This window comes from Leucopleurus acutus (genome assembly GCF_964270905.1).
Source record: "Leucopleurus acutus genome assembly, chromosome: 21".
NCBI lineage: Eukaryota > Metazoa > Chordata > Mammalia > Artiodactyla > Delphinidae > Leucopleurus > Leucopleurus acutus.
Genome location: NC_139163.1, coordinates 32,618,132 through 32,644,076, shown reverse-complemented (window position 1 = coordinate 32,644,076; position 25,945 = coordinate 32,618,132). Strand labels below are relative to the sequence as shown.

The 25,945-nt window shown below is 38.1% G+C and overlaps 1 protein-coding gene across 2 annotated transcripts in view; it reads left to right on the top strand.

Moving 5' to 3' along the window:
• KAT6A (lysine acetyltransferase 6A) overlaps nt 1-25,945 on the top strand; it is a 109,007-nt gene that overhangs the window by 39,555 nt on the left and 43,507 nt on the right. Inside the window, exons 3-7 of one of the 2 annotated variants that reach the window (XM_082863941.1) lie at nt 16,169-16,277; nt 20,184-20,299; nt 20,893-20,974; nt 23,705-23,819; nt 25,172-25,488. In XM_082863941.1, the coding sequence (XP_082720067.1) occupies nt 16,169-16,277; nt 20,184-20,299; nt 20,893-20,974; nt 23,705-23,819; nt 25,172-25,488 (739 nt within the window). Of the gene's footprint in view, nt 1-16,168; nt 16,278-20,183; nt 20,300-20,892; nt 20,975-23,704; nt 23,841-25,171; nt 25,489-25,945 lie in introns of both variants that reach the window. The other variant, XM_082863940.1, reaches the window with a different exon arrangement.

Below are 25,945 nucleotides of genomic sequence, written 5' to 3'. Positions count from 1 at the left end.
AGGGCATTGATAAAGCAGATGTTGGAGAACTGAAAAGCACAGTGGGAACACTGAAGATGATAACTTCCATAAGCAGCTACCACTCCTAAGGCTGGGATAACAAAACAAAAGGAAGAGATTTGGATTATTAGAACCTAGAAGCTTGGAGGAGGGGCCCCATGGAGCTGGAGTTCGGACCTGTGAGGAGGGCCCACTGCTTGGTTGCTTTTAAAAGCTTGGAGAGGGCTTCCCTGCTGGTGCAGTGGTTAAGAATCTGCCTGCCAGTGCAGGGTTCGAGCCCTGGTCCGGGAAGATCCCCCATGCCTCGGAGCAGCTAAGCCTGTGCGCCACAACTACTGAGCCTGTGCTCTAGACCCCGTGAGCCACAGCTCCTGAAGCTCACTTGCCTAGACCCCTGCAACAAAAGCAGCCACCACAATGAGAAGCCTGCACACCACAACAAAGAGTAGCCCCCGCTCACCCCAACTAGAGAAAGCCCGCACAGAGCAATGAAGACCCAACACAGCCAAAAATAAATAAATAAAATAAATTTATAAAAAATAAAAGCTTGGAGAGGTGCCCGACAGAGTTGGGGTGCAGACCTCCCAAGAGGATAGAGGATACATTGTCCTGCTGCTGATGAGGCTGATCCTGAGAGAGCTGGAAGAAGCTGAAGACGGCAGATGACTGTTGCTGCTGGGAAAGGACCAATACTAGGATGGCATTGGCAGGAACAGGAGACAGACCAGAAGGAGCAAGTCCACTCTTTTGTCTTTACCTTCTGGTCTCCCTCTAGCACCGTGACTGGTGGAGCCTAATGGGAAGGCAGCTGAGCAAGGAGAAACGAAGTGTGCATTCTGAGCGCAGCATCACAAAGCAGCCTAAGGGTGAGATTGGAATTGGGAGACAACAGCTTTCTAGCTGGCACAGGTACTACTGGTGGGAGTCAGCTTCTCTCAAATTCAGTTGGCAGCATGTGTCAGAAATCTTAGAAATGTGCACCCCTTTGACCCAGCAATTCCAGTTCAAGAAATATATCCTAAAAAAAAAAAAAAAATATATATATATATATATATATCCTAAGGAAGTAATCCCAAAGGTGAGCAAAGATGTATGTACAAGGATATTTGATTACAGTATTGGATATAATAAAATATTAGAAGCATTAGATGTTCATGTATATGGGATTGGTTAAATTATCTTAAAACATGTAATGAATGTTATATAGGCATTAGAAAGATGATGTTGATTTAGATTTATTGTGGAAATAAATTTAACAAAAAGCAGATTGTACGTCATATGTAATATGAGCCTATTTATGTCTTTTGTTTAAAAAAAAACCTGTATATATAGGGAAAGCTGAGAACAATGTACATGAAAAGAGGCAGCACAGTGCCAGGTTGAAGAGTGTGGGCCCTGAAGCCAGTATGCCTGGGGTTTGTATAATATCTGGCTCTGCCCCTTTTTATGACCGAGGATACGTTAATCTTTCTAGGGATCTGTTTTCTCATCTGGAAAATGGTGATAATAGTACCTACCCCATAGGGTGGTTGTTAGGTGTAAAAGTGTTAGTACCTATAAAGTATATATGACAGTGTTTTGGTTGCTCAGTAAATGGTAGGTATTGTAGGGGAGGAAGAGAAAGACTAGGGAGAATTTAACTGTCTCTTCTCTCTTTCTTAGCTAATTTTTAAAATGAGAATATAATGATTTTATTATTAGGGTAACAATAAAGTTTTCTATTAAAACTTTATTATTTCTATTAAAAGTTTTCTAGTTTCTATTAAAACTAAAAATGAGGAAGCTGACAAATATATAATAAGTATTCTTGTTTACTTCTGGAAGTCCTAGAACCCCAGGGTGCTTTGTATGTGGGAGAGCATTTCCCACTGCAGCCTCCATGCTGAGGCTGGTCTCCTAACAGCCTCCTTCCTCCTGTGGGGCAGGTTTACTCAGATACCCAGGGACAACCTTCTGACTGGGCTCCTTGAGTGGGCTCTCTTACCTCTGCCCTGCTCTGTGAAGAAACAAACTGAAGTTCCCTCACTTTTTTTTTTTAATTACTGAAAAATCGCTCACTTCTGTTTTTCATGTGGAGTACAAGTTTCAACATCTTTATTGTAGCATGGAAACAGTCTTAGAACTGAGTGTTACACAGTTCTTCAAAGTCCTTTTACCGGCCACCTCTTTATCCACATTCCAGCCTTCTTCCACGTTTCTTTTTTTTTTTTTTTTTTTGCGGTACGCAGGCCTCTCACTGCTGTGGCCTCTCCCCTTGCGGAGCACAGGCTCCGGATGCGCAGGCTTAGTGGCCAGGGCTCACGGGCCCAGCCGCTCCGCGGCATGTGGGATCCTCCCGGACCGGGGCACGAACCCGTGTCCCCTGCATCGGCAGGCGGACTCTCAACCACTGCGTCACCAGGGAAGCCCCCTCCACATTTCTTGACCCTCTCTCAATACCCTCTCTTGGTTTTTTAGGCAGACAGTTTGCCTTCCTCGTTTACCAAGACCCTAATGTGCTGTGCTGAAACAGAAGGGCTCTTTAGCCTTTTAGTTACAATTAGGAACCTGCTGTGGCTTCTACATTTTTGTTTTCCTTACTCCCTCCTTAATCATTCCCTCAGAGTAGGAAAAAGGGGTAAAAGATTGATTCCTTTTTCTTTTTTAACTTAGTTATTTTTGGCCGCACCAGGTGGTTTGCGGGATCTTAGTTCCCTGACCAGGGATTGAACGCAGGCCCACGTCAGTGAAAGCGCCGTGTCTTAACGACTGGACTGCCAGGGAATTCCCAAAGATTGATTTCTTACTGCTGCGAATAATGCTTCTCTTTGAAGAAGGCAGGAGAGGATGACTGGTCAGCTTTAGTTTTAAGTATGTAAGTTTAAATCCTGCCACACCATATTATTAGTGAATGGTATCACTGTTTACCAATAATGGAAACTCAACCTTTCCCATCTGTAAGGTCTTTCTTTCTTTTAAAAAATTATTTTATCTTTAGGTTGTTTACTTAAGTGACTTAGTTGAAGCTGTTGACTAGAGTTAATACTCTAATGAATAGATTCAGACTATCTACCTGACTGAATGACTTAATTACTTTACTAGTCATGTATAGCCTTTGACAATGTTTTTTATCTTTGGTAAAATTAGTATATAATGTTTTTTTGAAGATCCCTTCCAATTCCAAACACCGTGATTCTGGTAGTAGCAGAGCACTACCTGTTCTGTCAGATATGTGTCAGTTATTAGTTTTGGTAAGGACTTGAGGAAATGATGCTTTTTGCCAATTTGTTTAAGTGCTACTTGTTTTAGACCTTAGTTTGGCCAGAATAAATGCCTATAATTGCAGTCTCTTAAAAATGTAAGGGAACACAAAAGTCTTGTTGAACATCTTGCATCATGTAAACCATCACTTTTGTATATTTTTAGCATAGAAAATATTCTTTTGCTAATACTGTTATACTCAGGTACCACTAAAGTTTTTTTAAGTGCTAAATGTGTGTGTGCAGAAAGACTTAAAAACTTAATGCAGTCTTGCAAATAAATAACATACATAGAAAATCTGTAAGCCCATGGAAAATTTTTATCACCATGCCTTTTTGGGGGTGTCAAAACAAAACAAACATTTGCCCTGACTTAAAAAGTGGTGGTCATTTAACAAAGGTAAACTTTGAAGGATAGATACAGTTTTGAAAAGGAATATAAGAAGTCAGAGTTTTTAGGTGCTTCTTATGTTTGAGTTACACACCCAATAACTTTATCTCATTTTATCTTCGTGATAACTTGAAAGGTAGGTATGTTGTACCGTTTTACACCAAAATGTTAAGTAACTTGGCCAAAGTGATGCCGTAGTAGGAGCCCAGTCTGTCCCTAAGCTGTACTGAGTTGATTCTTAGAGGCAGGGATACAAAGGACTTTGAGGGATGGGGTAAAATAACCTGGAGAAAGAGCATTAAGTATGATCTTTGAAGACAAGTGAGTAATTGGAAGTAGAGGAAGATAGTGTGAGGAAGGTAGTTTGGTGTATGGTGGAGGGAATGGAATACCAGCCGGCAGGAGTTGGTATGTGTTGTGTAAGTTTTGAGCCAGGCGAGTAACTGGATGAAAAAAAGTATTTTAGGGGGATTAATCTGGTAGTAGTGTGCAGAAACAAAGAGTAGAGAGAGTCAGTCCGTGTAGAAGATTGTATATGGTGATATGACTGTGAATTAGGGGAGAGCCATAGGTATAGAAAAGAAACTGAAATAGGAAGGAAAGGCCCACAAAGGAAAGGAGAGGCAGTAATAACTTGGCAGTATCATATTTGGATGAATGAGGAAATTGATACATAGTGATATATGTGACAAACTGAAAGTGGAGCTTTCAAATAACTGATGAATATATGAAAGAAAGACAACTCTTTACTGTTTCTTAGCATAGAATTTAAATCCAGCAAATAAGCATATTATCATTTTTGATGTCACCTCTGATTAAGAAATAGAAAATTGTTATAGTATCTTGACAGATGATTACTTTCTCATCTAAATGTACAGTAATCTGTATACATAGTAAAAGTGTAAATTGAAATTGATTGTTACTGATTTCATTGTATCAGTAATGTATTTTCTTTCACCAGTGATCTTGTTATGGTATCTAAGTGTAGGAGTTATTGAATGAACTCATAATAATAAAAGAACTCAATTTAGTACCCCTATTAAAGCTTTGTAATGGCTAATGGATTATGTTGGAACTGATTAAAATTATGCAAGGTTACCTTATTGTAGACTGTAAATAGTAGAAAATGGACTCTTTTCCAGGCCATTCATGTTGTTTTATTATTATATATCTTTTATGACTGTATGCTGTTGAGGAAAAGATTATCCTAAAAGAATGTTTAATAAGCAGCCACAGAGTACTTAATCGCCTATGAGGTGCTGAAGAATTTAAAGAGATTAAATCCTACCCAAGTTATGTCTCCCCTGAAGGTTATCGATTCTTGGAGGAAAGGCTTTGAGGAAGTAGCTAATAAACCTATTTGGAGCTAAGCATGATTTTGTTGTTTTTTAATTTCAGCAAGTGCTTAGTACATACTGTGTACAGGCACTTAACGAGATGAATTAAGAGGTCTAGGGTGATTTCTGCTTACCTAGGGTTGTCTTTCTGGAAAAGATGAAGGCAGATTGGATTCTAAGCTGTTGGAAAGGATTTGGAAGGAGCATGCGTTCACCCAAGGCCGTTGGTAGTGAAGGAATGAAGAACTGGGTGAAACCGAGAGGAGGACTTGCCTGACTGGAAGAGGGACAGTGTATGTTAGAATGTCCAGCTTTTTCAACAGTGTATAAATGCCTTCCAACAACGCATTGATTTCCTAAAGTGAACTGTTATGGGCAGTTTGCTTCTCTTCTAATATTGGAAAAAACGAATCGTGCAAGCATCCTCTCAAAAGGCTTGCTTTTGAATTTTTTTTTGTGTGTGTGTAAGTGGTTAATGTGAAAAGTGAAACCAATTTAATTGGTTTCTAATTATTTTGTGTGGATTTTTTGTATTTACTGACATTTATAAGTGCTTTAAAAATGTGAGTCCTGATTCTTTTTTTGTCTTCTCAAATTTTTATGTTACATTACAGTGCTTACCAAACAGTAGTATTTACCAGACTTCTTATGCTTTGGATAGTATTTTGAAAAGGTAGCAATATTTGCTTTCCGTGTGCTCTGTCACTGAGCAACATTTTGGTTTCCTTCACTATACCATACCTAAGAATAGTTCAGTTTTCGTCTTTTCTAAGCTAAGACTTACCTCCTCTTTATCCTTTGGGTATTTATTATATATAATAGAGCCATTTTTTTAGCTTTATTATATATAACAGTACTTCAGCAGTAGATATTATCAACTAATAAATGATATCTCTGCTGAAAGTTATTTAAATTTCAAGTTGTGTGAAATAAATATCCATTGAAGAAAGTTAATTTGCAGTTAAATTTATTTTACTTGATTATAATTGCAGTAGAAGAAACAGGATAAACAAATAGATCTGAACCACTAGAAAAATTCAAAGAGGTAGGTGAGGGCTGTGGTTTTAGGAAAAGTTAAATGTAAGGAAGAGAAATTCAGTGGGTAGATTTGAGAGGAGCTTATGGTGGTTCAGAAACTGGCTGGATCACACAGTGGTCAGAAAGAGGTTTCAGCTTGCGACTGGTGCTTGATTGATAGACTTTTATTCTTAGACTTGTTTTACAGGAAAATTGTTAAGGCATAAGTGTGAGCTATTTTTATGTAATTGGATTAAAAGGTAACCAACTTCGGTGTAGGTACAGTGAGAATAAAATGCCTAATGGTTAAATTTAATAACCATAATTTGTTATTAGTAATTAAAAACATTTTCATTTTGGGGAGAGTTAAAACTATATTTCTAAGTCTTAATTACTGCACTCAAAGTTAACATAATAAGGGGTTCCACAGGAACAGTTAAAAGATACAGGTTTTCAAGATGAGGACAAATTATAGTAGTTGCTTCTCACCTTTATCAATTTTGACCTTATTACTTCAATCATCTGACTTGTGAGAATATGAAAAATCATAGCACTTAATTTTTTTGTTTATTTTTTATTGTAAAATTTACATAAAATTTATTTTAAACATTTTTTAGTGTACAATTCAGTGGCATTGAGTATATTAACAGTGTTTTATTTTAAAAAATGTTTATTTATTTATGGCTGCGTTGGGTCTTTGTTGCTGCTCATGGGCTTTCTTTAGTTGCAGCGAGCGGGGGCTGCTCTTTGTTGCGGTGTGTGGAGTTCTCATTGTGGTGGCTTCTCTTGTTGTGGAGCATGGGCTCTAGGCACGTGGGCTTCAGTAGTTGTGGCATGCGGGCTCAATAGTTGTGGCTCGCGGGCTCTAGAGTGCAGGCTCAGTAGTTGTGGCACATGGGCTTAGTTGCTCTACGGCATGCGGGATCTTCCCGGACCAGGGATTGAACCTGTGTCCCCTGAATTGGCAGGCGGATTCTTAACCACTGCGCCACCAGGGAATTCCCTTCACAGTGTTTTAAAGCCATCACCACTATCCATTTCCAGAACTTTTTCATCATCTTAAGTATGTACTCATTAAACAGTGACTCCCCATTCTCCCCTTCTTCCCAGCTTCTGGTAACCTCTATTCTACTTTCTGTATGAATTTAACCACTCTAGGTACCCCATATAAGTAGAATCATACAATATTTTTCCTTTTTGTGATTTGCCACTTGATTTTTTAAAAAATGAGTTGCAACAATTATAGTTGAACATTAAGTTTTTTATATAATGTTTTTATAGTGCTTCATAGATATTTCGTATTTAAGTCTAAGAACGATATGACCATTATTATTGCTTAATGCATGTTTGAGTATTATAGGGAGTCTTATATGAATTACGTACTTCTTTCATACTCTTAACATTGGCTCTGCTAACTTGTCTCAATCATTTCTAGTGGTCATAAAACGAGAATTTGTAGCTTTTAAGAAGTCACAAATCTTTATTGCCTGATAGTCTGTGACAGGATCTCTTAGAGGTTTCTGAAATCATAAGTCTAAGTGCAGGGTTTTTTTCCTTGGAAATTCGGGTGGTCACAATTCCAGAATTTATCATTCAGGTCAGTCTTGAAAGAAATAATTGCAACAAAACAGATTCTTGATTATCCTTTATGCCAGTGTTTAAGAACAGAGACAACATAAAGGTGGATTTGAGGTCCTCAGAAGATATTAGAAGATGAAGACAGTGACAGGTATATAGTGGATTAAAAAATTAACGTCAAGTCTGGGAAAAATTAAAATTGGACTTTAATAAAGATGGGAATATCTCAGATGATGTATCTCAGCATTTAGAAAATGTCATTATATTTAAGATTGTCTAAATGATTGTGTCCAAAATTTATTTTCTTTCATGGCGTAACCTCATGTAATAGAGATCATTGGGCAAAATTTTTGCTGTTCTTTTTTTAATCAAAGTTATTTCCAAAAACTCAAGTCAGAATGCTACTCAACCATCTGTCTACTAATGGGAGCATCTACTGTGTATTTGGCTCAGTGCTGCCATCCAGTGATTATTGTGGAGATCTCAACGTGGTGCTTAAGGCAGCCTAGGGCAACCCATGACACAGGGTACAATTTAAGTGCCTCCTGCCACAAATCTCCCCCTACTTTTGAGAAATTGAATGGCAGTAGGTTGCTGTGACCGAAATCTTACTTAGTTATTGAGGCCATGAAATCACTTGGTGAGATTACTTTGAAACAGTAGAGCATTTTTATATTATTAAGATTATTATTGAGCTGTGCATAGCTTTATCAGGCTCATAACCAACTCATAGTTCTTTCTGAGATACTGTTTTTCTTATTATTACCAGTTTTTCAAGGTACTTTGATTAATGTATTGAACACTTCTCAAATGCATATTACATGCTAGGCACTGTTCTTAGTACTAGGAATACAGTCCTCAACAAACAGAAGTCAGAGCCTTCATGGAGTTTACATTTAGTGGGGGACAAATGATAAGATACACATACACACACAATATTTTAATTAGTGAAAAGAGTTAAGAAGAAAAAATAAAGCAAGGCAGGGGTTTATGAATTATTGTAGCTGGTGAGTTGCTTTGAATTGTTGGAGTGGCCACAGAAAGCCTTACTGAGAAGGTGACTTTTGCGTAGAGGAAGGATCTAGGGAAGAGCATTCCAGATAGAAGGAAAGCAAATGCAAAGGCCTGGAACAGTTGACTTGTAAAGAAAGAGCAAGCAAGGGGGCTGGAGTAGAAAGTGAGAGGGAGAGAGCAATAAAAGATTAGGTCAGAGAGGCCACTGTGGGCTTGTGTGCGGGGGTACAGATCACATGGGGCCTTTAAGCTGGAAGTGCTTGGGCTGGATGGAGAGTTTGGGGCACCAAGCGACTGTTCTGATTTACCTTCTAACAGGCTCACTCTGGCTTCTGTGTTCAATGGTGTGTAAAGTCATTTGCTACAATTTTTTTTCTTGTTTTATTAGCTGTAGGAGTAGGTTTACTTTATATAGATATGAGAACAATCAGATATAAGGACTACGTTTGGACAGTTCTGGGAACAAGTGATTATATTGCATATTGTGTATCTGTACATATTTTAAAAGACTTTACTCATGGATTATCAGTTGTTCTTATTTTATCTTTGTGATACAGGATAATTGAAATCAGCTGGTAGAGTTTTACTTGGAAAATGTTATGAATATCACTACCCCAGTACATTTCAGGTTCAAATCTTACAGTGAGCACAATGTAGTGTTAGCTTTTCTCACTGATTTTCATGCTCAGTGATATTTTGGGAATGAGAATGATCTGGAGTTGTAAGTTTTTACGCACTTCACGATATGGTTAGGCATATGCTAAAACAAATCACACAGTTAACTGATTAGCAGTTCTATTTGATCAACACAGAAAACCTCAGATTTATTTTGTAACCTAGATGATTTATTTAAACCACTTTTTTGCTTCTAGTTCATCAGCTAAAATGACTCATCCTCAAAGTACTGTTACTCTTTCCCAAATTGCACTTAAAAAATGCCCTGAAAATAATTTTTTTTAAAACCCTGAAATTATCAATTAGTTAAAATATCACGATCACTGTTGGTAATAGTATTTCTTTATGGATTCAATTTTGTTTTGGTAGCTGAAATATTTATTATTTTTATGCTTGGTCCTATGATGTCAAAGAATAAACATCTTCATTGTACAGTGTTTAGTTCAAGGAAATTATGGCTGTACTGCCATGTGTTACTGAAAAGTATGTCTGTATAAAATTTGAGTCTGTTTGGACCAATGTCTTTAATTGACTTAACAAATTGCTTTCCAGCCTGTCGTATTTTCACACTGTAAATACCAATACTGTTTAAACTTTTTATTGCTGATAATAATCGAATTGTTTTGTGTAGGGAGTAGGCAAGGTCTAAGACTGTTGTTGTTTGATAAGTACCAGAATAACTGAGTTACACTGCCTGCACAGCTCCAAGTTAACCATGCAGCCAGTGTGTCTAAATCACTGCCCACCCCTTTCCCCCAACTTTAATGAAAGACTTGAATGAACTCAATTATTTTGTTTGAGGTAGACAAAATCTAGTAATATGGAGCAGTGATCATATATTAAAAATATTAACGGCAGAAATATTACAGGGAACATACAGGAACATATGGGGATAGTTTTGGTAAAGATTTCTTAGGTATGATTTTAAATAACATTTCTGCCATTAAGAACTTTATTGTCTGGTTCTAGATGACAAAGATATATGCTTGAAGACACAGATTACTGCATAGTTTTACTTTTTTAAGACTATATTTCCTATACTGAAGAATAGCAATTTGTTTTTCAGACTTCCTCTTTTCTTCATCCTTGCATGTTTGCTTCCTTAAGTATGATCTAACCTATCCCTCAGAAGTAGCAGCAGATTAACTTAATATCTGTTAATTATGTTAACTAAATTTGAGTTATGATACTGTTCCTGCTCTGCCCTGTAGCTTCTTATTGTAACATAGGTTTCTCCAGCTCCACGATTGCAGGTTATACAGGATTCTTTATCTGAACCCAGCTTTGTTTCTTTTTTAGCCAGACTGCTGAAGAGATACACTGCACTTTATGTGAAAGTGGAACCGCTAGTCTGCCAGTAGCAGATCCTTACATTGGACTGTGTCCATATCTTCCTAGTGGAGCTACTTTTCCATACTCTTATCCGTATTTTAAAAAGAGGGTGGGTAGGGAGAGACCCAGGAAGACAAGTTGATATACAATCCTTGATCTTTACCACTTCTCAGATGATTGTTGTTCTCTTATGGAACAAGTTCTGACATGAAGTTCTTCCCACCATGAGCTCTGATTGTGTGTGTGTGCGGGCGGGTGGTGGGGAGAGCTGTCATTTACCAATATTCTTTTCTCTAAAACTTAAAGTTTTTGCAGAACTTTCCTATCTTGGGCACAGTCGTCATTTTCACTTAGTTGAACACATGTATATGATTCTTCTAAGATCATGCTTTCCCAGCTTTTTGACTTCTTTTATTGTCTTCAGTTTTACTTTCTTCTGCTTTCAACTGGAATGTAAAACTCTTTGAAAGTGGGAGCTTTGTCTTTCTCACCATTGTATCCTCAATTGTCTAGAATAGTGTTTACTAAATGTTAAAGAATTCATGCACATTTGCCATTTGGGGTTTTCTTTATTAGCAAGAACTTCATACGTAGGAAATCAGAAACTCTTAACACTCCTCTGCTAACCACAATCTTTAGTTTTTCTACTTTTCTGTTTCTTTTACTTTCTACTGGACCTTTATTTCCATTTGATCAGGATTCCTATTGGTCCTTAACTCAGACTTTCAGTTTGTCAGGCCCTGTTCTGCTTATGATGTCCAGCCTTAACTTTGTGGCCCACTGTTGTAGAAATATTTGCATTTGCATTCTGGGGAATTCCCACCCTTTAGCTTATCTTGTCTATCTACAGTTCTCTGATTTTGTGAGTCCAAGGCTTCAGAGGTGTTAAGGAAAGTTGTACAAGCTTCTTGATTGGAAATACTACACATTGATTCTCTCCTATCTTAGCTTTGTGGTTAGGGCTGATTGACAGTTTTATTTTCCATCACGAAGTGATTCCCTGTCACTGTCCACACAGATTTTCAGACTTTTCTGCTCTGTAAATGCCCAAACCCATACCTATCTACTTCTCTAAGCAAAAACATAGCCTTCTATTTTAGTGAAAATATAGAGGCCACTTTGTAGGGATTTCATCAGCTTTTCTCTTCTGTATTTCAAATTTATTCTATGTTAATACATACTTTGCTGATTCTGTCTTGCCTGAGGAATGTGTGTCCATTTCCATTTTGATAGGAGGTTTTTCTGTTGTTGCTGTTATTTCTGTTCTTAAACCCAGCCAGTCTCACCTCTCAGTTTTCTCTGTCAGTTATCACTTTCTCATGGTCTGTCTAGCCAATCGCTGTCCCACTTGTAGCAGGTGATTTTATTTCCTATTTTCCAGAAATAATGAGGCTATTGAAAGTGAACATCCTCGACTTTTCCCTGTTCCCACCATCCCACCTGCAAGCAGTATGCATCTACACCATTCTGTCTGCGAAGGCCAGTCCCTTTACCTGTGCTTACAAATCCATCCTCTTTTCTAAGCCAGTGTTTTCCAATAGAACTTTGTGTAATGATGAAATAGTTCTATATTTTTTGCTGTCCAAAACTGTAGTCAGTAGCCACATGTGACTCTTGGGCAATTTAAATGTAGCTGGTATGACTGAGGGATTAAATTAGTTTTATTTTAAATTTAAATAGCCACATGTTGTAGTGCCTGCCATGTTGAACAGTGTAGCCTAATCCTTACTACATAATATGTTCCTGTTATTTCTTGTTTCTTGAATCTCTTGGACCATGTGTGTCTTCTCTTCCACATTTAAATAGGTTTAGTCTTTCTCATTTGAAATAACTAGAACACATCAAAACCCTTTGTCATTTCCTTTTAGCTATCTCCTGTCTACTCTCCGTCCCTGCATGGCAGCTTGTTGGTTCCTATGACTTCAGTTCTTACCTGTCACTGAGAAGGGCTCTGTCTTAGTGAGGTCTCCAGCTATTTCTCAGTTGTAGAATCCAGTAGTTACTTTATCTTCCCAACATTGATTTTTGATTGCTCTCTGCTTCTTGAAATTCTTGTGTCATCACTTCTCTTGGTTCTGTTTTGTCTTGGTCCTTTCTGGCCTGCTTTTCCTCTGATGCTTCTAAATGTTGCTGCTCTTCTATCCCGACTTTGTCTCACTTCTCCACTCCCCTCCCTTTACTGTCTACCCCTTCCACCTACTCCACTTACCTCCACCCTCTCACTGGGCATTGTCAGTTATCACCTGCACACTCATGTCTTTTGAATCTATCTCTAGCCTCTTTTCTAAGTTCCAAACTTCACTGTCTAAATCACCATCGGTATTTCTTTCAGAATATTCCAGAGGTACCACAGTCTTCCTCAATAGATGTTCATAATTAAATTTAACTTTCTAATTAAAATATATATTCAGAAAAGTACACAGATTGTAAGTGTATGCCTTAATTCCTAATTAAGATCCATGAAACCATCATCCAGGTCAAGAAAAGTAACATTATTTATACCTCAGAAGCCCCTCTCCAATTCATTACCTCTTTCTTTCTCCCTAAAGGTATAATCACTATCCTGACTTACAATAATATAGAACTATTTTTGAACTTTATATAAATAAAATGATATGTATTCTTCTGGGTCTATTCTTTCATTTGCTGTTGTTTGTGATATGTTGACTGTAATTTATTTTCATTACTGTTTAATGTTCTACTGTAGCAGGATATAACATAATTTATTTGTGTAACCATTCATTGATAGTTATTTGGGTAGTTTTTATTTGAGTAGATTTTGGTGTTATGAATAATGCTGCTCTGCTCATTTTTGTGTATGCTTTATTATATATTGTGTGTATGTACTTCGTTTGGGTATATAGCCAGGAGTGGAAGTGCAGGATCATATGGTATGCTGTGTTTATTTTTAGTAGTTTTCAGAGTGGTTTTGTCAATTTATATTCCTATCAGCAGGGTAAGAGAGTTTCTTTTGTTCCATTTTCTTACCAATACTTACTATTGCCAGTCTTCATAATTTTAGCCATCCTTGAAGATCTGCTTCCTTGATGGCTAGTGAGGTTGAGCATCTTTTCTTATGTTTATTGGCCACTTGTATATTACATATGTATTTTCTGTTGTAAAGTACCTGTTGAAGTCTTCTGTCTGTCTTTTCCTTATTGACATGTAAGAGTTCTTTGTATATACAGTACTGGATATGAACATTTGTTGGTTAAATGTGAGTTAATATCTTCCATTCTGTGGCTTTGCCTCTTCACTTCTTTAATGGTGTCTTTCTAGTCTTGTGTCCTTCTTACTGTGTTTCCTAACCCAAATCAGTTAGCCAGCAGTTCCTGCCAGTTATACCTTTAAATACCTCTTTTGTCTCTTCTCCAGTCCTTTCATCAGTGCCTTAATGCAGGCCCTTGGTACTCAGGGCCTGGATCATAGATCATATCCCTTCCCATCCATTTCCAACCACGTACAGAGTGACTTTCTAAACTTCAGATCTTACTCATATCATTCCTCTGTTAAAATCTTCTTGTGGTACTTAGAGGCCACAGCATAAAGCTTAAGCCTCATGACCTTGCTTCTACCTTCTTTAGAGGTTACTTCAAGTTTCTACTCCTGGATGAAGTCTTTCCCGACGTTAGTCCCTGGTTCCTTTTCATATTTCTTTTTAAAGAAAGGCTGTGGTTGTCTTTACCACAGGCCCAGTTGTTACGACAGCTTCCTGCTGTTCATCTCTCATTTCACCTCTTGGCTGAGCAGTACTGTTAGTTTGCTTGTGTTGGACATTTTTACGTTGATGTACCATCCAACTCTCTGACTAGTCTATTTCCTTTTCAGGCTTTTTCCTCTGCCAGTCCCTTAAATTTTGATGTTTTGACCTTGGCTTTCTTCTTTCCACCTGTTCTCCATGGGAGAACTCATCAACTGTGATGGCCTTACTGCCATTTTGTACGTGCAGTCAGCCCTCAAGGTATCTGCAGGGTCCGGGTTCCAGATTCAACTGATTAGGATCCACGGTTGGTTGAATTCAAGGATGTGGAACCTGCGGATATGGAGGGCTGACTTGTCTGTGACTTCCAGATTTTTATTTCCAGACCACCTTTTCTCTTGAACTCCAGATCCATGGGCATTGCCCCTTTGATGTTTCTTAGGCATTTTAACCTCATTAAGTCCCAAACTAAGCTCATACCTCCCATCTCCCAAATCCATTTCTGTATGATTCTATATTTTCTTTGAACACCCCCTTCAGGTATGCCTGCCTGTCAGATACCTCTGTGAAGCCTTTCCCTGATACCACTTTTCCCTACTTGGTCACTTCTTCCTTTGTTTCCCTATCATAGTACCTGCAAACATCTGTTCTCCCCTGTAGACTAAAAGCATCTTGAGGGGTTTGTATCACTGTCCTGCACAATGCTTAGCATATGTAGTTGAGAGGTGAATGAGAGTACCTCCAACTAAACACACCTGAAATCAGATTCATCATCCCTTTGCTTTCCTCCTGGTTTTCTTCTTTAAAATGACCCAACCTTTCACAGTTGATGACATTCCCATCTTTTCAGTTAAGTTAGTCATGTTTAATTCCTATTCTATCACTTCCACAACTAGCTGGTTTCTGAGTCCATAGCTATGTTTTCCTATTCCTTTCCCTTAGCTTTGGTTCAGCTTCTTATCTTGTCTTCACCAGACTGTTGCAATCACTGTTTAATTGTTCTACTTATCTTTAGGTTTTCCCCAGTTTGTCTTCATTATTGCTACTGGAATTATTTTTGTCAAATACAGTTGATCATCTTTTGGTTCAGTAACCTGTTCGTCTTTTCTTCAGGATAAAGTCCAACTTCTTTATAAGACATTCAGTGGCAATCTTAAAGAACTGGTCTAGTCTTCCTCCACTCATCACGGAAGCCATATCCTTTAAGCACTAGCCTTGGCAGACTGCAAACCGAAGTTCACCTTGTTTACACTACCTGTATTGCCTTTCTCTCCAACCAGTGCTGTGGAGGAACCTAGAGACCTAGGTTTAAACCTGCTTTTAACAATTACTATCTGTTGTCCTTCGACAAGCTTCTTAAGATACCATAGCAACATGTATTAAGTACTGGCACTTAATATGTGTTATCTTCCTCGTTCAACCCTTCTCCTCCAAACGACAGTCGCAATTTATCTTTCCCATTTGTACAGAGCTCTTACTGTTACCTTTCATTATGCTTATTAAACATCTTATTTTTCTCCTACATCACATAGCTTTTAAGGGCTGATACTATGATTTCTTGTGCTTAATTCAGTTGAAGTTTTCAATCTTAGGTAATGGATTTGCTTTGCCTAATCCACACTGTATCATTTAGTTTCTAAGTGACCAACATGATTGGGATATGATTTTTTGGACCAAACTTCTCACTATGGGGACTGTTTGTAAAGGCCCAGCCAAAGCAGCTTGGTAAAAACTCACCTACTTTGTTGGAAATTCAGGAGGGGGATACATTTGTCCTAAAGTTATATGTAACTCTCGAAGGAATTTACAACTGTAATTGTAATGTCTTTATATTTATACTAAAAAAAAAGCCCAGTACCTGAGTGAATTGTGTTTTTCTTTACAGCCAGTTGCTGAACCAATCCCCATCTGTAGTTTCTGTCTTGGTACAAAAGACCAAAACCGAGAAAAGAAGCCAGAGGAACTAATCTCCTGTGCAGACTGCGGCAACAGTGGTATGTAGCCCTTGTGTCCTTGTGACAGGTGCCCTCAGGCGAGAGGATGTTTGACTGGAGTTTGTACCCTTGGTCCTTAAGAAAGGAACATTTTAATTTGATTCTGGTTTTAGGTACCTGAGATGAGCTTCTAGATGAGGGAGGGATTTAAATGTATAGTTGAAATGTTTTATTCAGTTAAGTTAAATCAAGCCTCAGCTGTTATTGTTGTTTTTATAAAAAGCTTTCCATAGACTTATTTTTTTCTGTTGATCTTTACATTTCACTATCAAACATCTGTTCAAATCACAGCAATCAGTTAGAAGTTATTGCTGGTTTGTTTAATAATCACTACTTATCTTTCTTGATTTATGCCTCAGGCTTCATGAATAGAACCAGGATGATAACAGATTTGTTTTTCTTGATAGAAACTTACATATGTCACATTGGGAAATAGAGCGTTGACACTGCAATTTAGTGAGCTGTGTGAAACTCTGGGCTCTAAAAAAGGTTTTGCAAAGAGTCTCCTAATTTGTCAATTCCAGAGATAGTCTTGGTCTGCATTTTAAGAACTTAAGAGGCTTTGCAGTATCTTTAATCATTGGCTTAATAGTCAGTGTTTTATACCAGTGACAAATAGGATTTAGTCCAGAAAGCAGAAAACACACTACATACTTCAACGGGAGAGGAATTTCATACTAGAATCAGGTTTTTGTGAGATCGTTGGAAGGGCTGAAGAGGCAAGCTCTGGACTGGGCCTCAAGGACTGATTCCTGGGACGTTGCAGAACTGGCCCACCAGGGAGCCACTGCATCTGCCTCCATCTGGAAGAGGTGGAAGTGGGAAGTACTGCAGAACCGTTGAGTTCTGTAGCTGGTGCTGAAATACTGAATTCGGCCGTCGTCACAACTGCTTCTGGATAGCTATGAAGGTGGAGAGTAGACACTGGCGTTTTCATAACTTTTCATTAGAAAACAGTATCAGGAAGAGGATGGTCTTTGCTTCATTACTGCCTTTCAGAAATCACTCAAACACATCCCATTGGTAGAATTTAATTCGTATCTAGAGCCTAACTGCAAGGGAGTCTGGGAAGTATAGTCTTCAGCTTTTCGGTTTTTATGTATAGAAGGCATTAGAAGGAGGTGGGAAGAGATCTTGAGTAGTGGTGACCATATCCAGCATAATACCACAAACCAAAATGAATTCTGGGTGGTTTCACAGTTAATATAAACCATAAAATCATAAAAGGTTAGACAAAAATATAGTGATATGTCATACAATACAGTGATTTCCAAACTATTTTAGTAATGGAACCCTTCAGAAATCTTATGAGAACTCAAATGTATAAAACAGATAAAAATGAATCTGCTTTAGGTGAGGTAGGAATGAAATGGGAGCAGGGAGAGGGTTGTGTTGTAGCCCTGCCTTCCAAGAAGCATTATATTTGAGGTGGTCTCGGAGTTTCTGTAAGATAGGGAAGAGCGTACTTTGAAAATCTTACTATAGAGGGGACTTTTAAAGAACTAGTAAGATAAATAACTATTAGTTACCATTGCTATAGAAATAAATTACTACAAAACTTAGCAGCTAAAAGCAACAACAGTGTTTATTTCATGTTGTTTCTTTGGGTCAGGAATTAGGGAGTGGCTTATCTGGGTGGTTTTGATTTGGGATCTTTCATGAGGTTGCAATTAAGATTGCAGGTCCTATGCTTGTGTCATGTGAAGGCTTTCATGGTGACTCATTTACCTGGCTGGCAAGTTAATGCTGCCTGTTGACAGGAAGCCTCAGCTCTTTGCTCTGTGGACCTTCCCATAGGGCTGCATGAGTGTCCACAGGTGGCGGCTGATTCCCCCAAGCAGGTATCTGAGAGAAAGAGCAAGGTGGAATTGGCAGCATGTCTTATACTTACCTTAGAAGTCATGCTGTCATCTCAGCAGTATCCTGTTTGGTGTGGGAGAGAACTACACAAGGGCGTGAACTGGTGGTGTTGCCAGGAGGGCTGCTTGGAGCTTGGCTATCAGAATAACCAAGGAAGAAAGTATGGGCATGGTCAAGTATACGAAATTTGGTATTTTTCAAATTGAGAACTAAAATACCCCAAATTTTTAAAAGCAAGAATTGTTTGAGAAAAATAATTGCATTAAATATGGCAAGGGGCCAAAAGCTCTAAAATATAGAGCGCGTGCTTACATTTCTAAACGTGAAGTCTGGGGGCAGAGCCTATGAATCGGCAGTTCACACGAGAGAAATTTAAGAGTTGAGCGTGTGAAAAACGTTCTACCCAAATAATAATAGGAGCGCACACCAAAGCAGCAGCGAAGTGTTACTTTATAGCTTTTATAGAGCTCGAAAGATAAGAGAGCCCAAACTGGAGCTGATAAAATTGTGGTGAAGTATTTGTGCTTTGCTGGTGGCACTGGGTATTATATCATAGGACTTGAAGCATGTTTTGGCAGAGCAAGTCTGCCTCTCAAGCTATAGCAATGTTTATTTCATCTCACCAACTCCTCTTTCAGGAATTTATTCTCAGGAATTAACTTAAAAGAAGGAAAGAACCTATCATCATGAAATAATTCACTTTAGTGATCTAATAACTGTTACGGGTAATTGTCTAAATATTTGCAACAGGGAAATGGTCAGGTAGGTTATAGTGTGTCAAGTCAGTGGAATATAATCAGTTTAAGGAATGTAAATATAAAGTTTGCTTGAATAAAATAATGAAGAAAAGCAAATCAAAGCCGTATATATTCTATAATTAAAACCATGCAAGGGCTTTAGTTAGTTTACAAAGGAAGAGTAGGACACGAAAATGGCTATTGTAGGATGATGAGATTATGGGTGAGGTTTTTACACCTCTTCCATTTTCCTTGGATGTTAGTGATGTTTTGGTGATAAATTTCTTATCATCTCTTAAAAGAGAAAATTATTTAGGGATAGAAGAGAGAGGAGAGAAGATAATTTAACCAACACTTTCTCTCACTGAAGAAAAATAAACATAACGAATTTTTAGAGGAAAGGGATAAATCTTTTCAGAGTTAAGAGCAAATTGGCTACCCTAAGTTTTTGAGAATCAAACTGATACTAATTTTCGGGAGAGGAAACATTTTTTTCTGTTACTATTAATTTTGATCACAATAGAAATATTGCTTAGGTTTTAATTTTAGCTTGAGTGCCTTAAATCATGAGCACATAACTCACATTTATTTATTTATTTATTTATTTTTTGTGGTACCTGGGCCTCCCACTGTTGTGGTCTCGCTCGTTGCGGAGCACAGGCTCCGGACGCGCAGACTCAGCGGCCATGGCTCACGGGCCCAGCTGCTCCACGGCATGTGAGATCTTCCCGGACCAGGGCACGAACCTGCGTCCCCTGCATCGGCAGGCTGACTCTCAACCACTGCGCCACCAGGGAAGCCCCATAACTCACTTTTAAATGATGGCATTTAAAAAATATATTTTTTAGTTATAAAAGTAACTCATGTTATTGTTTTAAAAATGAGAGCACAGAAGGGTATAAAGTAAAATGTAAAATCCTTTTCCTGCAAAATATTCATAGCTCTATATCCTAGGATGTTACAGTTGTAAACAGTTTTTGTGTTACTCTTCCAGAAATGGCCCAGGTATGTTTTGTATTCATATGCATGGGAGCATGTGTACACACATAGTGCTTTAATTAATGCGGGCTTAATAAAAGTTTGGAGTTTGTCAAGCTTTTATTTTCAAATTGGGGAGGGTGATGTATTTAGCACGCATAAAACTGAATTGAGTGCCCAGTCCTGATGAGGCGTGTGTGGCAAGCTTCCAGGGGCTTCTTGTTTTCCTTGATGTTTTGGTTTAAGAAAATTGCCTTTTTCTACCTCATTCCTTTAATACAGTTACAAAATGATTCTTCATTGTTTTGTTTGCGAACTTTCCCCTTATTAGGTCATCCATCCTGTTTAAAGTTTTCCCCTGAGCTAACGGTTAGAGTGAAGGCCTTACGGTGGCAGTGCATCGAGTGTAAAACGTGCAGCTCCTGTCGAGATCAAGGCAAAAATGCAGTGAGTATCTTCGTCTTCCAATGTGAATATTTCATTTATAAGTAGAATGTACAACTGGCATTTTCCTCTAAGTTTGGTTGGTTATTTTCAGTCACTTGGTCCAGCAGAATTTAGAACAGTAGCTCCTTCAGTAGCTCCATCATTAGTTTAGAATAGTTGCTCATTGACACTTGGATGATATCTAGGTAGTTTCTAAAGCACCTTAATTGTATGTTTGCAGAGAGACTGGCTACTTTAAAGAAATACTCGTGAAATTTGTTTGAGTAATATGGAGGTATTCATTTAGGGATGGTCAGTTATATTAATTACAGTCATCCATTTCTCTTCTTTTATTAAAACAGACCAAAGTTAGCTTGTATCTGGCTACTGGATAAACTTAAAAATAATAAAACTTTAGTTCTTTATTAAAGATGGATGAAGCAAAACTTTTTGCTAACTCAGGCTGTCCGTTTACTCAACTAATACAAATTAAGGGAACTTTCATTATTATGGTAACTCATCTTCTTTACGGAAAGGAGCTTCCTAGGTTTCATGAAGTGATGATCCTGACATGTTTCACAAGGTTGAACCGAACTGTTCTTTCTCTCCTTTAGGATAACATGCTCTTTTGTGATTCCTGTGACCGAGGTTTTCACATGGAGTGTTGTGATCCGCCACTCACCCGGATGCCAAAAGGTAAGACATACTTTCTGAAATCAGTCTGGCAATATAAAAGGGCAGGTTAGTGAAAGCGCTTTTTAATCTGCTTTGTTGGGATGAGAGAATAGTTTGCATCTTTCTATTTGGTGTTGTATAAGTAGGAAGAGAGCGGGCAGGCACCTTAAAGGTGGGGATAGTCTTTCTGTTTAGGCATCCTAACATTCTTATGTGGTGTGGATTTATTATTAGTTTCCTCTGTTTTCATTATTTAAGTATCCATGGAGGGTGAAGGTGTTCATTTATAATTTTTTGCCAGCTCTATAGCTAGAGGGCAAAATACTTGCCTCCTTATGTAATAGTTTGAAATATCTATTTCTTGAAAGGAAGAAGTGAAATTGTATTAGGTCATGTTGATTATATCACAGCTCATCACTTTTGAGGGGCCTAAAGCTATTAGGGCCTCTGATTTATCGAAAACCTTAAAAATTTTATAACATTTTGCAAACAAACAGGTGCCCAAATCAGAAGAATACAGCTTAATAATGTTATTCTATTCTTTTGACTCCTGTTCCTTGAAAGGTATTTAGTTGGGATACAGTTGCCTGTTGGTTGGATTTCCATCTTATCCTATGCTTATAATTTCTTAAAAAAAAAAAAATCATTAGTCTTCCCTGCTTTGTCTTACCATAAATTCCATTTTCAACTCGGATTTTGTGATTTATAGGTTTCTTAAGTAAAACGCTTATGGGATACTTGATGTGTCTGTTTGAAGAACTTTTTCCTGTTGATGGAAAGGGACTCAACCTTAGTTACAGCCAAGTTATTCCACTTTAGGATTTTACTTGAGTCCCTCTGTGCCACTATTGATTGTCACCTTTTGAAGAGCCTACACTTATATGTATTGGAAGAATAAGTATCCCCCATTTCCTACCTCTTCCATTTACTTGAAATGTGGACAAAAGGCCTTCTGAGAATCCTTCAAGATAGTAAAGATTTTCTTAGGACTTCATTCCTGTGTATTTAATGCCTACAAAAGAAGTTTTATGGAAGCTTAAAGCAGGCAACATTTTATTTTGAAATAATTTCAGATTTACAGAAACGTAGTACAAATAGTATAGAGAGTTCTCATTGTACCCTTTACTCAGTTTCCCCTAATGTTAACAGCTTACAGTTATTGAAACCAGGAAACTAACATTGATCTGATGTGATTAATCTACAGACCTTATTTGAATTTCTGGTCCTGAGAATCCAATCCAGGATGTCACATTACATTTAGTTGTCATATTTCCTTACTCTTTTCCAGTCAGTTCCTCAGATTTTGTCTTTCTTGACCTTGACACTTTTGAAGAATACTGGCCAAGTATTTTGTAGAAAGTCCTTCGTTTTGGGTTTGTCTCTTGCTTTATCGTGATTAGATTGAGGCTATGCAGTTTGACAAGAATACTAGAGAAGTGATGTTGTGCCCTCTTAGTGTATCATAACAGGGGTATATTATACTGGTGTGTCTTATTACTAGTGGTGTTAACTTGGATCACATGATTATAATGGAGAAACTTGACAGACACCTTAAAGTTACTCCTTTTCTGCTTTGTATCTCCTTTAGCATCAGTCATTGATTCGTGCATGCACCACTTTTTACTGTGGTGTTTGTCTACATAGTGATGAGTTTTCTATTTCCATCATTTCTTCTACATTTACTAACTGCAATTCTGCTATAAGAAAGAGTGATCCCCAGCTGTGGGATGATCTGAGGTGATGCCTGTTTGGCAGACTTTGGTTTTTGCTGTCAGAGCTCCCATCCTGGCTTCTGAAGCCGATATGGATGCCCTGGGGTGGGCACCACCTGGCTCCCACGGGCTCCCAGGTTTGACTCTATCCATTTGGAGTGGCTTGGGGACCCCAAAGCCTTTGCTCCTGTTGGTTTGTCCCTGGCAGCAGACAAAGCCTCGTGCTACCCTCAGTTTTCCCCCTTTATTTCTTTTGAAGAACCAGTTTTTCACGGTACTTGTCCTGATTGTTTTCATAGTGTTCAAATCTGTACTTTTGTATGTAGGGGGAAATAATTTTCTCAACAGTAATTGTTAATAAATACTGTATTAAATTGTCATGAAGGAGTTCTTGTTTAATAAATGGACATGTAAAAACAACAAAACCCACCCCCCCAAAAAAAAGTAAGAGTGATCCCTTTCTCCCACTTATTTATTTATTCAGCTATTCAAATCATTATGGACTCATGGATATTTATTTTATTCTATGGCTTATAGTCCATTGCTGTGATTATTCCTTTTTTTCTGGATTGACCCAGATCTGGCTGTTGGGAGTTCCTTCACGTTGGCTTCTGGGTCCTTTTCACATGCCTTCATCATCTGTTGAGCTCTTCTTTGTTTCCTGGCACCACAAGCTGTTCCAGGTTATCTTGTATTTTCCCAGCTCCAGTCCTGGACTCAGCCATTCCTCTATGGGAACCTGGCTTCTTTTCTTGCAGAACAGTAATTAGAAGCCCGTATGTGGGTTCTGGGTATAAAGTGAGGATCAGTGGACTTCAGCCATGTGTGGCCTTCAGGATATTTGTGAGTCTCTTCCAGTTGTTTGTAGAATTTTGTGTGTGTATGTTTTCATGTTTATTTTTCTGGGGGGCTTTTATCAGATTTTCAAATGAGAGTCCTTGACCTGAAAGAGGTTAAGAACTCCTGGCTTAGAGTATCTGAACTCTTTCATTGTATTTATGTCCATTATGCTTTTATGTGGAATTTTCTTTCTTTATAGGCATGTGGATATGTCAGATATGTCGACCTAGGAAAAAAGGACGAAAACTTCTACAGAAGAAGGCGGCACAGATAAAACGGCGCTATGCTAATCCAATAGGACGTCCAAAAAACAGGTTAAAGAAACAAAACACGGTGTAAGTTGTACTTGTGGCAAGGTGAGGGGAGAAGAGCGTAGGGTCTTCTCTGTAGCACAGGATTCACTTGTTTGCTCTGCGAAAAGACACGCAGTTGTCACAGCTGCCACTTTTGTGTAATAATAATGGCTAACTCTTACTGAGCCCTTAATAAAGTACCAAGGCACTCACTGTTCTAAGTGCTTGACATGCGTTAAATCATTTAATTCTCCCACCAGCCCAGTGAAGTAGGTACTGCTGGTACTCTCCTTTTGCAAAGGAGGAAACTGCAGTCTAGAACGATTAACTTGCATAGTTTATAGTAAGTGTTCAACTGAGGTTAAACCCCAGTAGGCTGGCCCCAAGGTCTGGCTCTAAACCGTTACCTTAGATTGCTTCTTTTACCTAAAAAACAAGGAAGAAAAAATTACGTTATTGAAGCATTTCACAGATTCTTCTCTTGATGTAATCTCAGTAGTTTATTTCTGTCATATGTACAGATTGCTGGATAGCTTCTCCTATTGAGGTCATAGCTAAGTCCCCTTTCTGTGTCCTGAAGTAAAATAATGTGAATTTTCATCTGTTAGCAGAAATCAGGGATATAATTATCTCTTGTGGACTAGAAAACTGGGCTAGGTTTGGAGGAGGTGGGGCAAGATTAAGTAGCTAATTTTCTCTTTTCTTTGGAGTATCTTTACAGTAATTCACCTTTGGTGATATGTAAACTATCTTTAGGCTTGTCAACCTCTCACAGAATTTACCCACCCTTTGTACACTTAAGACGAAGGTGGTATAGCTGAAATGAGTGGGCGTTAGCAGCTTGAAATACATAGAACCAGTATTGTAGTTCATATTTTAAATCTTAAATCAAGCTTTAACTTTCCTGTAAAAAGATCTTTTGATTCCTGACTTGCAGAGAGTAACCCATCCTTATGTTTAGAGGTAAGAGTATAACTCTGAGTTGGTGTAGAGATCCTTGGACTTCATACCTGGAAAGGTCTTAGTTTTTCTCTGGTACAACTCTCATTGTATAGATGAAGACACTGTTGTTTAAAGAGAATGTGATTTGTCCAAGATGTGCAGCTAGTAAGTGGCAGAATTATGACTCAGATATGCCCTCTGACTCCTGGCCTAGGATTCTTTTCTCTATAAAATGAAAAGGCTTCCCAGAAATAGATGTTTCTAATAACATTACTTTTTAGTCATATAATATTTACAGTTTATGGAATATTCTTAACAATATAGATTTTTAAAATATAGTTTTAGGTTATTTACTGTGTGTTATATATTAAATAGAAACCATATAAAGATTTCTTTTTAATAGTTTCCCTTTTCCCTGTCTGATTCTTTAGGTCAAAAGGTCCCTTCAGCAAAGTTCGAACAGGCCCTGGAAGGGGTCGGAAACGTAAAATCACTCTCTCCAGCCAGTCAGCGTCGTCATCAGAAGACGGATATCTAGAGCAAATAGATGGCTTGGACTTCTGCAGAGATGGCAGCGTCCCCTTGAAGTTCAATAAGAAAACCAAAGGGCTCATCGATGGCCTTACCAAATTCTTTACCCCTTCCCCTGATGGGCGGAAACCTCGAGGGGAGGTGGTGGACTACTCTGAGCAATATAGAGTCAGGAAAAAGGGCAACAGAAAATCAAGCACTTCAGATTGGCCCACAGGTAAAAGCTGTTCACTTAGAGACAAAAAGTGTTCCAAAGTGTGTTATTTGGAATAACTAGTTATCTGGAGTAGATTCATATTTGATTATTAAAAATTGGTCTTGGACTATAAGAATGTGCTAAAGATATGTATGTAGGTGATACTCAGGTGATAACTGTGACAGGAACTTAGAGGCTAGAGATGAAGTTGGAGAATGGGCAAGTAGGAGTTTTAGACAAAAGAAGATGCTTTTTGGGTTGAACCACAAAGAATCTGCCTACAGAAATTTGGTGTATAACCTTGACTCAAGGATAACTTTATGTAATATTTCATAAATTACAAAGTAAATGATGTGATGAACATCAAGATGCTTACTTTATTCCTGGAAGGAAATTGCAGAGTATAGGTAAATATTGGGTTGGCCCAGAAGTTCGTTTGGGTTTTTCCAAGCCTGAACGAAGTTTTGGGCCAACCCAA